Source organism: Cystoisospora suis (genome assembly GCF_002600585.1).
Source record: "Cystoisospora suis strain Wien I chromosome Unknown contig_1147, whole genome shotgun sequence".
In the NCBI taxonomy this organism is placed as follows: domain Eukaryota; phylum Apicomplexa; class Conoidasida; order Eucoccidiorida; family Sarcocystidae; genus Cystoisospora; species Cystoisospora suis.
Window position 1 is genome coordinate 135,733 of NW_027153948.1, and position 14,122 is coordinate 149,854.

The 14,122-nt window shown below is 52.6% G+C and overlaps 2 protein-coding genes across 2 annotated transcripts; one reads left to right on the forward strand and one right to left on the reverse strand.

Annotated features, from left to right (window-relative positions):
- The first annotated feature begins 1,358 nt into the window (after positions 1–1,358).
- On the forward strand, positions 1,359–6,634 carry CSUI_002746 (uncharacterized protein). Its single transcript, XM_068062945.1, has 3 exons — positions 1,359–1,696; positions 2,355–5,234; positions 5,367–6,634. Exons 2-3 carry the CDS (start codon positions 2,385–2,387, stop codon positions 6,003–6,005), a joined length of 3,489 nt encoding a protein of 1,162 aa, XP_067925083.1. The 5' UTR covers positions 1,359–1,696; positions 2,355–2,384; the 3' UTR covers positions 6,006–6,634.
- Positions 6,635–7,365: 731 nt separating this feature from the next.
- Positions 7,366–13,922, reverse strand: CSUI_002747 (uncharacterized protein). The gene is made up of 8 exons (XM_068062946.1): positions 12,459–13,922; positions 11,846–11,964; positions 11,514–11,635; positions 10,963–11,110; positions 10,389–10,477; positions 9,952–10,058; positions 9,330–9,427; positions 7,366–8,614 (listed from the first exon to the last, which is right to left on the reverse strand). Exons 1-8 carry the CDS (start codon positions 12,521–12,523, stop codon positions 8,391–8,393), a joined length of 972 nt encoding a protein of 323 aa, XP_067925084.1. The 5' UTR covers positions 12,524–13,922; the 3' UTR covers positions 7,366–8,390.
- Between the last annotated feature and the right edge of the window lie 200 nt (positions 13,923–14,122).

Consider the following 14,122-nt stretch of genomic DNA (forward strand, 5'->3'; position numbering starts at 1 on the left):
CGAGAGTAAACCGCCACGGGACAGGACCGGAGATGGTTGACGTAGTGTTTCACCTGGGAATCACTCTACCTTTCACTGGTGCCAGAGGTAGTTCTCGCGCCGGGTTTCTACGGAGACGAAGTGGTAGTTCTCCTTTGCTCGCGACACCCTGGTCATGTGTCGAGGTTTCCCAAACGGAAGCATACAGGAGGCCTAGGCGTGCGCGCGAAGCGTCATTCTTGCACTGCTGCGCTCACCGAAGGCGCGCCGTGGAGGGCGTCAGACAAGCAGCCCCATCTGCACGGGGAACCGCGGTCGTATCGACGGCAAATCAGGGATTTAGGACTATTCATAATCTCTAGGCGTCTCCACCAGCTTAATGATGATGGACAACCCAGTTTTGCAGGGAAGGGGCCGCCCACCCATGTGCACGTATGCTTGGACATCATAGACTGAGTGCGTAGCATGTCTGCACGACTGCGGGATGGCCCGACACCAGAGTCAAGAGGCGAAGAGTCTCTTTTGGATCATGGGTGTAGCGGACATGTGCACGCCAACGACTCCGAGTGCTTCCTTGACGAACCCGGCAAGAGAAGAAAGAAACCTACCTGCAAGCGGGTTCCTTGTGGAATTCTTTGCGTTGTACGTACCCCTGCTTCCAAGTGGTCTGTAGATGTAACGGTACACACGAGCGGTGCCGAGACACAAGTGGCGGTAGTTCTCCCTCTCCCCTCTCCACGCCACGTGCACATTATCTCTAGCTCCGGCGTTCCGCTCCAAAGGTAGGCGAGGGTTCAGCGCGAATCAGGCTTGTACACATCACTCCGAGGGATGTGGCGTGGTTTGCGCCACGTATGGCTGCGGTGCACGCTTACGAACTGCCTCGTCGGTTCTAGGTCTATCTAACCTGTCACACGTAGCTTTTCCGTATCTCTGTTTTAGTTCGTTCACGCTGAAGCCACATGCGGTTAGTATGGGAAGTGTCTAGATTTTTTTCTTGCGTGCTTTATTTTGTTGCGATATCGCGGCCGGGAAAAAAGGAGCAAAAAAGCAAGGAACTCTGGAAACGCGGCGGCTCCCGGGGTGCGGGCTAAAAGTGAGCAGCGTGCCACTACTCAAACCGCTGCGGTTTCCTTCTGCCAACAACTATTTCGGGAAGGTTGCTCTGTTGTTTTACTGCGCATTAGTTCGTTTTCGCGCCCGACCATCGCCTTCGGGCGCTGAAGACTGCTGCGTCGGGGGCGTTACGAAAAAAAAATGTCTGGTGGGAGCCTCCTGTGTTCCACCGGAGGCTCCGAAAACACCCGGTGTCTCTTCTTGCTGGCGCTAGTACCGGAACATCGAGGTGAAACCAGACGGGGCCCGTGACCCTCTCCGTACAGGGAGTGAGCAGCCTAAAGTTGACTCACTTCTCCGTGTAACTTCTGCAATTTCAGCGTTTCTGTGGCATTGCGCCTGGTTGAAACTCCACCATTCGGCCAGGTGGCGAGACCTATTCCCGATGGGTTTTCATTTTGATGGTTGCCTCGCGACGGCAGCTCCGGGCGAGCCTGCACACCTAACCGGTAGAGCTCTTCCAGCTGGTGAGGGTGCTTGTCAAAACTAGCAAGGGGGCGAATGATTTCCCCGAGCCGGACGAACCCCCAATCGTCTTTTTTCACTTTTTTCCGGACCAAGTATAAGCTTTCAGTGTCACCTGCCGATACACTGTTCCAAAGTAAGTTGAATCTTGCGTTGAGTGTACCAGCATTAGTCGTCCGCTTTTGCACTCTGCTCCCCAGGACGCCTGTTGCACGGTAAAGAGGCGCTTCGCGAAAGGGGGGTCGGTGATCTCCATTTGGTTTTGGCCTCCTTTCAGTGTTTTTTTCTGGCTTTGGTGACGAAGCAGCTGAAGTACTGGAACACCGAATACGCCTGTCGAACATGTGTGTGCCCGAGCTGACCAAGGGACACTCCGTTTGATCGACAGTCGTCGGGGACGAAATCTGCCAACCGGTGAACGTGTGTATTTTCGCAAGAGCGATAGACATCGGGAAAGTCCGGGAGAGCGAAGATAAACTTTTCCCAGCCTAGTGGGGTTTTTGTCCTGTACCTGTGACCCCCTCTTTTTTCCTGCCTCTTCTAAAGATCAGATTACGTCTATCGTTCGTTTTTCCCTCGTAGTCAAACGCCCTTGTGTGTGTGCGGACCCGTGGGAGAATTATGTCGGAGTCCTGAGTTCTCCTGCCTTACAGAGACTGGACGAAAGGAAGTCGTGTTGCGTGTAATACTCGCCCTACACGATCTACGCTGCACTGTGCGCCTCATTGCGGAGAGATACGCTGTTCTCAAGATCATCTGAAAGGGCGAGTTTTCCCCGGTGTTTGTCCCTTCAGATTGTTTGACCTGTTGACATTCGTAAAAGGATGCAGACGGGGGAGATCAACCCCAATGCGTCAGGTGGTATCAAGGCAACCATCATGACTTCAGCAGAGACGAACAAAGGGCCCGGGGTACTGAAACTCCTCCCTGCATCGCCAGATGAGGTTCCGGAGGCCTCTCTCCTGGGGTCAGCGCAGTTCGCTCTCCGGAGTGTCCAGATATGCTCTACTTCCAGCTTAGTCGAAGCCACTGAGAAGCTGAGAGCGACGGAGAACGTGCTTGCCGAGATCCAGGATGCTCTCGTAATGGATGCTGGGAAAAATGAACACGATGGGGCTGCCGCGCCGGCTGGAGGAGCTAAGCTGAAGGAGGTGGTAATGAGAGCTGGGGAGCTTACCATGGAGAAGGCTAGGCCGGACGACTACAGCGTAGCGCTTGCAGAGGAAAAGGTGAAGACTGAAAGAGGTACAGCCGGCAAAGAGAAAGTGCGCATCGAGGAGGAAGAACAGAGAATAAAGGAGGCTCAAAAGCGTCTCCGGGACGAAGAGGAAAAGATAACAACCATGTTGCGAAGCCAGGAACAAGCCCATGAAAGACAGGCCGCCCAGTTGAGGTTGAGAGAGAAAACCCTGGAAGACAGGGAAGCTCAGGTGAGGGAGTTGGAGTGCAAAATGGGAGCTTTTCGGACGGAACTTCACAAGAAAGAAGAGGATCTTCAGAAGCGGCAGAGAGAGCTCCAGGCGGAAAAAGAGGCCTTTCTCGAAGAGAGCCGAAAAGGATGGAAATTAGAGGAAGAGAGAGAAAGCATCAAGTCTGAGGCGAATGCACGTGTTCAAACTCTTGAAAAAGAATTGAATGATTTGAAGAAAACTGTCGTAAGCCTCACCGAAGCCGAAGCAAATAAGTCAGCTCGGCTGAGCGACTTGCAGCATCAGCTGAGGGTTGCTGAGCAAGCAGAGCATTCTTTGAAAAAAACCCTAGAGAGCTTAGAAAGTGCCAAGGAGGAGGCTCGACAACAGGAGGAACGAAGGCGGTTGGAGGCGGTGGAACATCAAAAGAAGGTGGAGGAGATGGAGCAACGTCTGACAGAAGAGATGAGCAACCTCAAGTATACACTAAACGAAAAAGAAGAGCTCTCTTCGGAGCTGGAGAAAATGAGAAACGCTCACACGCAGTTGGAGCAACAGTTGAAAGATCAGCAGCGTGTTGTGGAGGCAGCCGAGCAGAAAGTTCGTACAAAGGATCTGGAGAATGTGGAAAAGGCGAAGGAGGTGGACGCCCTGCGCAAGTCAGTGTCGGAATTGGAAGTATGCCTCAAAGCAGCGGAGCAAGAACAGCATCGCCGCGTGGAGGCAGCCGAGCAAGAAGTGCAAAGAAAGGATTCAGACAATATGGAGAAAGAGAAGGAGCTGGAGACGCTGCGCAAGTCAGTGTCGGAACTGGAAGTACGTCTCCAAGCAGCGGAGCAAGAACAGCATCGCCGCGTGGAGGCAGCCGAGCAAGAAGTGCGAAGAAAGGACTCGGAGAATCGGGAGAAAGAAGAGGAGTTGGGCGCATTGCGCAAGACGGTGTCGGTGTTGGAGGCGAGCCTGAAAGCAGCGGAACAGGGACGTGAGGCTCTCAGAGCCTCAATGGATGAGCTGAAGAAGTCAATGTCGGAGGAGCAGAATCGATGGATGGAGAAGTGCCGGCTACTGGCTGAAGAGGAAGCGAAGATCCGCCAGGAGCTTGACGCCTGTACACAACGAGCGGAGACAGCTGAGGCGGCCCTGGAAAACCACGTGGAGCGCGTCGCTACTCTGAACGAGAGTCTCAGGAATGTCACTCAAGAAAAAGAGTCTCTGCAAGAGGCGCTCAGCTCGCGGAGACTGAACATGTCAGACGACGAAATAGAGGACAAGTTCAAGGATTATGAGACGCGGGTATCCGAGGCTGAGCGTTGCGCGGAAATGGAGAAGAACAATCGGGAGAAGGCTGAAAAGCAGGCCCATCAGCAAGAAGTGTTCTGCCGAGAGCTGCAGGACAAAGTGGACCGGCAGGAAAGTCAGATTCGCAGCCTGGAAGCAGTCCTGCTGAAAGAGAAGCAAGATCTGAAGATACTTCGAGACTACGCGGAGGAAGAAAAGGCAAAGTCTGAGAACACCGAGAGAGAGCTAAGAGAGGAGATCGCAAAAAACAAGCAAGACGCGCTACATGCTGAAGAACAGCTGCAGCAGAGCTTGAAGGCAAGAGCGGAACTGGAAGACGGTTTGAATGCGGCTGTGGGGCGCGCTGAGAATGTCTACCAACAGCTCACAAGCACGCGTTCTACCGCGAAGGACCTCGAGGACAAACTCAAGCAAAAGGAGCTGCAGCTCCAGCAAATGGAAACAGTGCACGAGCAGAAGATGGAGACGCTCAGGACGCAGCTGGCTACGGCGATACAAGACCAAGCACGTTTGGAGGCAGAGGCGGAGACCCAGCTTCGCGAACATGAGAGGATAGCACGGGATGCAGGGAGACAGGAAGTCGTCGGAGAGCTGACAGAAACACAGACAGCTCTGAGACAGACGCAGGAGGAGGTGGCAAAGCTTATCGAGCAGCTTCGCGCAGCCGAGGAAAGGTTTCAGAAGGATCAATTGTCTCGTGGGCAAGTGCTGACAGATATGGAGACCAAGATACAGGAAACTCTGAAGGAGAAGGAAAGCCTTGTGAGGCGCCTGACAGATGACTTTCACCAACAACTCGAAGCAGTCAAGACGCAAATGCAAGAAGAAAAAACAACCCTTCAACATGAAAAAGAGAGGGCGAAGGAGGAGAAAAAGCAGAAGGAGGAGGAGCTACATGTCAAACTGCAGCGCCTACAGCAAGATTATGGAAAAGAAAAGAACCTGTGCAGCCAACTCCAGCAGCAGGTACGCGCGTCTCCGTACTTCCGGCCTGTGGGTCGGAGTGATAACATTGTGTATTTGGTTATAGCCATCGAAAGATCATATCTGCTCATATCTGCTCGTGCTTGCGAACTCATTCTGATGTGCCTTCTCCAGGTTTCGACTGTAGAACAGCTTCTAGCGGAGCAACGGCGCAGACGGGAGGAGGTGGAAGAGGAACTGAAGCAACAGAAAGAACAGCTACGCGTCCTGGAAAAAGAATGGCAAGAAGAATTCAAAGTACACGAGCAAGATAGAGACCGCCTGAAGGAGCGATATGATGCTCTCCAGTCAGCACACTCCTCTTTGAAGGCCGTCAACGAAGACTTGGAAGCCAAATTGAAGCGAGCAATGGCTTCTGCTTCCCGCAGTAACGATAGTGACTCTGCCGATGGAGTATCTCCTTCTGCATCGGGTCTAAGCTGCAGTAGAAGTATTTCAGGAAATGATAATCCCGGCAAGAGTACAGGCAAAAACAGTCGAAGCAAGGTGAAAGGTGTTAGCAGTAATAATAGTAATGGCGGAAAGAAGTTGGAGGATATAGAAAGGCTCCAGAAGTTGGTGGAAGAACAGCGAGCCGAACTAGAACGCCTCAAACAGTTCGAACCGCAGTTAGGAAGAGAAAGGAGCGAGAGGCTTTTCCCGACTCGGGTAGAAGGTCTCTCTGCTGCAGCAGTAGCTGTGATAGTGCTTATCCCTTTAGCTGCTGTACTTTTGAGATTCGTCAGCGCGACAGACTCAACCCATAATGAATAGATTGTACGGACGTACGTACGCGACTGCCGTAGCCCTGGAAAGGGTGTCTTTTCAAACTACAACCGCTGACAGAGCCCTTCCTTATAATGAGGCACAGCGTTTGTGAACCAGTGTAAACGAGTGGAGTGTCATTCTAAACGTTTGTCGAGTATTCTGTTTTGCGAAGCCCTCGAAGAGGATCTACTTGAAGGGCGCTAATGTTCTTTGTTGTCTTCATTAGCAATGGATAACGGTTTGACCCAGTATTTTGCATGATCCGCAACCTCATCGTCTTCTTCTGGCCTCCCAGTACCGCCTATGTGTGTCCATCTCCTCATCGTGTTTACTGGCTCGTTCTGTACATGTCCTTTTTGCCGCATGTTTGTGCCCGTCTCTTTGTAAGCCCGTATACCGGCTCAGTGCATCCGTTGAATAGTTTCGCGTGGTACTATCGGTGTGGTTCCGCAAGTCGCCACATCATGTCGGCGCAGCCGTGAGTCTGGGGTGCAACGCATGTCACTTGTTTCCTTGCTGTCCGCACAGGGGCTGAGTCGTTTTCCCGTGTGTGTTCGTAGCGTGCTTCTTGTCTACGCGCACACAACGACTTCTCGTTCCGGTTTTCGGACTAGATTTCCTAACGTTCTGACGGAAAGATTCTTTTTGAAGAAAGAAGCCCGCAATGGCGCCACCCATCTTCGTGAAAGAAGAGCCAGTGCATGGGAATTAGCAGCTAGGCATTTGCATCGGAATGGAAGAGACAGAGCGTGCAGGACCATCGGGAGACCGCGGCAGTAAACGTACTCCCGGATCGCCAAACAAAGAAGTAAAGAGAGGCGTACAACGGTACACGTACGACCCTCGGAGAGGCCCCGGGAACGAAGATCAGTTGCTCGCCGNNAAGGAGCACCAGGAGGGAATCGAAGTGAGCAAACTATATGCGAAAAAAAGTCTTTCAAGACAAAGTGGAACTCGGAATTCCACGAGAGTTTCTCTTGTCGAGCTCTTCATCTAGCCCCAAAAAGAGCGCCACGGGTCGGTTCGGGATGATAGTTACTTCAGCACAATAAGTGCTCCGTAAACACAGCGAGCGCTGACAGCCGTGACGCCGTACCGTGCACTTTAGCACAGCGCTAAAGCTGACATCCTTGAACCGTTACATGAAACTAATAGCTCGGGCAGCTTCCCGTAAAGCAACCTAGATCCTAACTCGCTTCGACCTTGGTCACTGCATGCCGCGCCCATGCAGGCTTGAGAACTCCAAGCTGGCACGGTTTTATCATTGAAAGCGAAGCGCTTCCACAGGCTAGACGTCCGCAACAACATGCGCCAAAGACTTCAATCGCGCAGTTGTACAAGCACGAGCCGGTGCCTGGATACAAGTTCACCTGTACAAAGTGTTGGTTTCACAATCACTTCCCGGACAGTACACCCGGCAACACCTCTTCACACAAGCACCGTCAGCTTTGCTTAGAGAACACCTTCGTGCTGTAAACAAAGGGCGCCAGCAAAGGCCCTGAGAAGTCCTCATCACTGGTCCCAGGCGCCTCAGGAACAAGTCCTTAGATCAGACCTCGCTCACGGAAATCATTCCTACGAATAGCACTGGCCAGGTAATGAAAAACAAATCTGCTGACGAGCATCTGATGATCTCGTGAATATATTCCTGTTGCGACCGAATACGTCGTGTGTGGAGACAAATGACGTTCATTGACCTGACTACAGTCTCCGAACCGCCTTTGGCCAGGCGTCCCTGGACTTCATACACCCCTGCCCGTCCCCAGCAGTAGACAAGAAAACCGCGCAGTTGCAAACATAACCAAAATCAGGAAACAACATTCAAAACGCCAGTAGCGCCCGGAAGAGGCGTCTCCCTGGGGCAAATATCGCCTGAGATAAAAAACGGAACCGGCTGGTAGCAAGACACAAAAAAACCCGAATAACCTCTCCTCAAAACGGCACCTGGAAACCATGACTCCGAAGGACGGCATTTCGCAACTGCACCGTCGGCAAAAACAAAGTCGCGCCACTAGGGTGCCGGACAACTTGGAGTTGTCCACACCGTCTCTCCGTCGCAGGTCTGGCACTTCGACATCGCCTCACAATGGCTACGCAAACGTTGCTGCGCCGGCAAGCTATGAGATTTTCACTTCCTTGACGGAAAAAGAAAGACTCGGACCGATCTTGTCCACGGAGATAGAACCAACTACACCCTGCTGGAGGGCAGCAATTCCTGCAGACTCCCTTGTTGGGGCACAGGAACAACACGGAGGAACCAAGAAAGACGCCCTCGTGTTGCAAAAAATTTGTCTCATTACCAGAAGCACTACATGTCTTCTTGAACAGCACACGACCTTTCCGACAAGTCAGCAGCTCTGCTCAGAATCCCGTCCGGGCAAACGTAACACACTAGCCGCTTAAAGCATAATCCGCTTTCATGCCGTAATCTGTCCTGAATACCGCATCGGCCGCAGTGTGGTCTGTGCGCCAGACTGCTGGTCCGTGGTGGCCCTTTAGCACGTCGACAACAGCGAAGAGATCATTTACGTCTTCGACTTTGTTCATGATTAAGCTGTAAGTACGGACTTCCGTCTTTATGACACAGCATCGTGTTTCGTCCAGCCGCTGGCCAACTGAGGAAACAACGAGGACCCGAAAGGAACCGCCAACGACGTGAACTGCGATCGCGATGTGAGGAGCTCTCTCAGTGTACTAACGTTCCACTATCCCTTCGATAGGACGGCACTTGAAGGGCAAAAGATCTCGGGCAAGGGTTACGACAATATTTCTCACAACATGATTAGATGTACAGCGTGAGTGACGCTTTACCATTTGAAAGACTTCCATTCCGACCCAAAGGATCCAAACCAAAGCGAGAGAAAAGCGCAATGCAGTTAGGAAACAATGTCTTTTCATCCCCTACACCGAGCCGTACCTGCGAGGAAGCAATGCTCTTATCCGTATGTAAGTGTTTGACTGGGCTCACTCCTCATCTAAAAAAAAAAAACTGTACCAGCGTCTGCTCCGGCAGCTATGATAAGCATGGCTTTTCTCAGCACTCGACTGCGGGTGTACGTAGACAGAATGAAACTCTACCTTCGGAGCAAATCATGTTTGTGCCTCGTCACACGACAGTGGAACCTCCAGAATTGAATAGTCAGCATATTGCACGCAGTCTTCCTGACGTTGATAGGCATTGTGAGCTCTCTGTTCAAGACTCTAGTCCTTCGATATACCTCGGGAGGCGCAGGCCACCAACAGTCCAATCAGTGGATTCCGAATACAAGGTCTAACACCAGTACCTGAGAGCGAATACACTTGCCCAGCAGATACCACTTTTGAACTTACGTGTTTTGATCCGTTTATTGACCTCCTGGAACTCCGGCGACGCGGACGTCCCTGCATAAACATCCTCAATTGCGCGGGAGTCTAACGCCGTTGTACTCCTGAAAACTGGTCCAAGAACAGTCCGTACGAGTAAGAGCAATTCCTTGTAATTCTTAGGAGCGCCAAGGCGACGGAATGCCAGTCCGCTACTGAGATACATGAGGTTGAACTTATGGTAGTTGTCTTGTCGCCGCAGCGGCAGACACGCTTCCCATGGGAGAGACCAGCAATGTCGGCAGCAACGAAACCGAGGAGAGATGCTCTCTTAGCCAGCTGTAACACGTGGTTGATTACCAAAGAAGAAGAGACCCAACCGCACCAGCAGAAGAACGGGGTTAGGGCGCATGTTGTCAGGCAGCTTTCTTTTGAGTGGTTCAGTCCTGAAGTTCTATCCAACTTCCGCCTGACGAGATACCACCCCCAATAGTAGGCAGCATCATGACACCCCCCGTGCTCCTCGTTGAGAATCGTCTTGAGGGCGGGTCTTGCTCATTTCAACCCAGGCCTATTAGCACGTACTGCGCGCTGCATTTACAGCCTACTCAGAAGCCACCCGCTTCCCGAAACTGTACGCAGAACTCACTTCCGCCATAGGACTTGATGAAAACTGTCTGAGTTGGTGCGTCGATCAGAAGTCGTTTCGTCTTGACCTTCAACGATTTCTTCGACAACTTGGCACACACGATACCCCTGCGAGGTGAGACAAAGAATTCACAAAGCAATCCACCCTTTGGTAGGCGTCGGATACGGCTCATCGACGCGAATGGACATGTAGCAACTCCGTATTTTCTAGGCGATCAAGGACACACCAATGTCAAAAGCACTTTCTATTTATACTCCCGCTGCAGAACTCCACAAACAGCAGGGAGCTTCTCTCCTAGTCACCAAAGCACGGCAGTCAGACTGGGCGATCGGTCTTTTGAAGCTCCAATAGATCCTTGTCCTCGATACCCGGCACGGCTCCGGAAGAAATAGCAAGGCACTCAGTCACGGCTTCCCCAATGCGCAGTGCGTGGTTACAGCGGGGGGGTAGCAGCCATCACGAGGCGCAGAGACATACTCCTTAAGACGCCGAAGCGCTCCAAGGTAAATCTCCAGAATGTCAACGCCTGTACCACACAAAGGGCAGCAGGGCAGAAGCAACCGTTAGCAACATTAGACCCCACCCCGGGCCGACGCTAAATGAAGCACCTCGTTGCCGGCCTGCCTGCACCGCAGCCATACGTGATAGCTTCTTCTCGACCTCTCAGTTTTACGGACCACATCGTCCATTGAACAGGCGTGAACGGCACACCAGTGCTCTTCCAAGGAAAAACCACTGGCAGGAAACACCGTGACGGCGTGGACAGAAAAAGCACCCAGCTGGGCAGAAAAAGAATAAAATCCAAGGGGGTGCAGATACGCCGCTACAACATGACCGCCGCCGCTTGCGAGACAACACAAAGATGCTGCGTCGTAACACCGCAGGACCGATGACTGCCCGAATGCGGAAGACTAAAACAAGAAGCGCCCACAGCAAACGAAAGGCGGCTTCAAAACAAAAAGAACTGCAGGCCTTCCGCCTGCATCCACCCGCCGAATTGGGTATACTCACCTCGTTCAGTATCCTGAAACTGGAAAAGAAGGGCCAAGCGCAAACAAACGTCTGTCGGCAGCTTGTACTGGCGGGCAATCTCACTGGCTTTATGCTTCACCTCAGGGCTCTGTCGGTCTTGAGGAAACCGGATAGCACTCAACTGTTCCTAATGGATACGATACCAGCAACCGCACGGGTGAACAATAGTAGATAGGTGTACGTTTTGGATAAAGAGAGAGATCAACTCCAACCAGGCGTTCCGAGCCCTACGCCTGCTCGTGTTCAAGGCGAGTACCCGTGAGCTCACCAGCAAATGCCGCAGGGCGAGGTGAAACTGGTTCAGTTTGCCAGAAGTCAAGGAAGTATCGGCAAGCGGGACCCAGTTGAGAAGAGTCCCCCAAGATATTCCATACTTCTTCTCACACGCAGAAAACGCCGATAAGCAATACTTCGGTCACCGGCAACTATCGGCCGGGTGCAACGAGCTTTAAGCAGCCACAGAACTGTGACGGTTGCAGCCACTTCTAAGCTTAAAGCACGCAACGGACACACACGATAAATGCACTCACCCAGTGTGTGCGCACTTTGATCTCGGGAGGGGGAGGAGGCGGCCCCGGAGGTGGTGCCTCGGCCACAAGCTGCTCTTGCTCGGGGGTCAATTCGGCATCCGGAGGAAACTCGATGGGACAGGCTGCGAACAGTCAAGGGAACAAACCTCCGGTGAGCGACAGGTATGCCCCACGCTCTCCGGCAACCATCTGGTTCAGAACTTCATATCGGAGTCACCACGTCCATCACACCTGGAAAACAACCCAACAATGGCTGCAGTCTGCAGCGCTTCACGCCTCCATGGTGTAGTGATAACACTGGCATTTAGCAACGCTGAGCTCATCAGCCTTACGTTCTACAACAGGCGTGCCAGCGGCCTTCGTAAGAGCCTTCAGTTGCTGCTCGCAGCTCTCCTTCCGGTACAGACGCGATCTGCCCTCCTTGAATGTCTGACGTCGCTGTCCGTAGGCTCTGAGAAAAAATGAGATCTGAAGGACGCCACTTGGTCCGCGAGATAAAAATTCTGACGGACACTCTGTAATCTGGTTCTCGGTGAGAAGATACACCAACTCCGAGCCGGCCAAGAATCAAGTCTGCCGCTATTCTCGGGACAGCGTGAACACGGGTGCTCGCTGAGGAGCACACTCGAACACAACTACAATGTAACAGACAGTACATCACCCAGAGCAGTCCTATTTTTGATATCAACACACAATCCCCAATATCCCGTGACAAAAAAGACGGTTGGAACCTGAAGAGCCATTTCCATTAAGGAAAGGGAAGAAAACCCAACGAGGCACGCTTGCGTTTGGCGCTGCTGTACGTAGCGCAAGCAACGGCACAGAATGCTCTGCAGTAGTCCGCACCCACGACACTGTCATAGTACCACTCTCTGAAACAGGGCGCAGATGGTGGTCAGCCTCACACAGCTGTTATAACAGGTCGGCACAGTATGTGTTTCGTACTCGTAAACAACAGCGTTCTCCTGCTGTCGTCTCCTCTGCTCAAGCTTCTCTTGCAGAGTCGCCATGGCGTGCAGTGGTCAGGCTGAGTTCTGAAAAGGCTTTAGCGACGAATCTTTCTACTTCAGCAGCTATCTTCCCCAGCTCCCGGTAACTGTGGCAGGAGCCCTCCCCCACCAATCACACCCACAGTAGCTGTGTCAGCGCGAAGAGGTAGCACAAACTTCCGCAAGGAATGAAGAACGTTGTGGCATTCCAAAGCAAACCGGAAACCGAGCAGCACCTCCCCAGTCTCCGGGACGACCACGCCACATGCGGGGCTTTTCCAAGTAGTCGCTACTGGAGAAATGACAAGTCACAGAACGCGAGCCCGACACCACTGAGAGTTGTCCCTAGAAGTAGGAAATCCCGGGCCGGCGTCGTACTGTTCCTGGACATTGCTGTGATGACGGACAGGCCAAAAACGCAGACCTAGGAACCCATTCCTGTTGTTACGGGGACCGCTCTTCAAGGCCACACATCATCCGAGAGATCTCTCCTGTCAGAAGAATGGGTCACCGATCTTTCAACGACGAAAAGCCAAAGGAAACAGCTTCGTGGGCTTTGATCTGAACGGTGGCCCAGTTGAAGCAATACCACTCAAATCCAAGCGGAACCACATTCGTGATGAAGACAGCCCCTGCAGACAGAACGAGGCCTCCTCTCACAGTGCATACGCCGCACTCCTGCAGCTAAGTAATTACGGTGTCATGCCTGCAGCGGGCTTCCTGAGAAGAATCCGAAACGGTTTATGTCCTTCGCAGCACCCCAGAAGCTTCTCAGCAGTTGCTAAACAGAACACCGGACTGATGAGCAACAGCTAGCTCGCTCCAGAGCTCAACAAGGCTGGGAAAAATAAAACAGAAGAATCCGCCCGCAGTCGGGCGGCTCTTGCCCTAGAGAAACCACGAACTGTAGTCGTCTGAAAGACACTCGGACCAAAGAGCGGGGTTCCTCTTCCTTAGCAGCTCGACATCAGCAACCGTATCGAAAGCCAGCTGCATGACGGAGAACGCCTGCAGTCCTGTCGCGAGAAAACGGAATTGCAAGAATACCCAGAGCAGCCTGTCCGCCTAAAACCCGCAGAGAATAACAGTGAAAAAAAAAGAAAAGGAGAACAGTCAGCGAGTCCGAAGCTGAAGGAGCAATAAAAGAGTTGAGAGCTGCCGAATCGCGCGCATGCGAACACTAAGGATTGAACTTGGCCACCACACAGAAAAAGAGGGAAGGCGGATAACGCCGCCAGTCCAGTCACTCAGAGACGCTCGAATCCGGAGAAACCTGTACGCCAAACAGCCACCTCTTTCGTCCAGAAGCGACGTGAGCCGTTTCGCGATTGTAACTACAGTACATGGAGATTACTGGATTACTGGATTCCGCGGTCTACTCCCACGCGACATAAAGGCGGTCGTTCGCGCGTAGTGCCGGATGTTTCGGGGTTCCCCAGGAGTGGCCTTGAAAGGGGACACTCCCCCCAAGCCTCAGCCGGCAATAATTTGAAATGCAGGTAAAGGGAACACCGAGTCGGTGGTGGCGTGTCGTGACGGGAGTGATTGGGCCTGACAGTCGTTCATTACACGTGCGGACATCTGGCTAGATCTTTCACTCGTACGCTAGTTTCAATTACA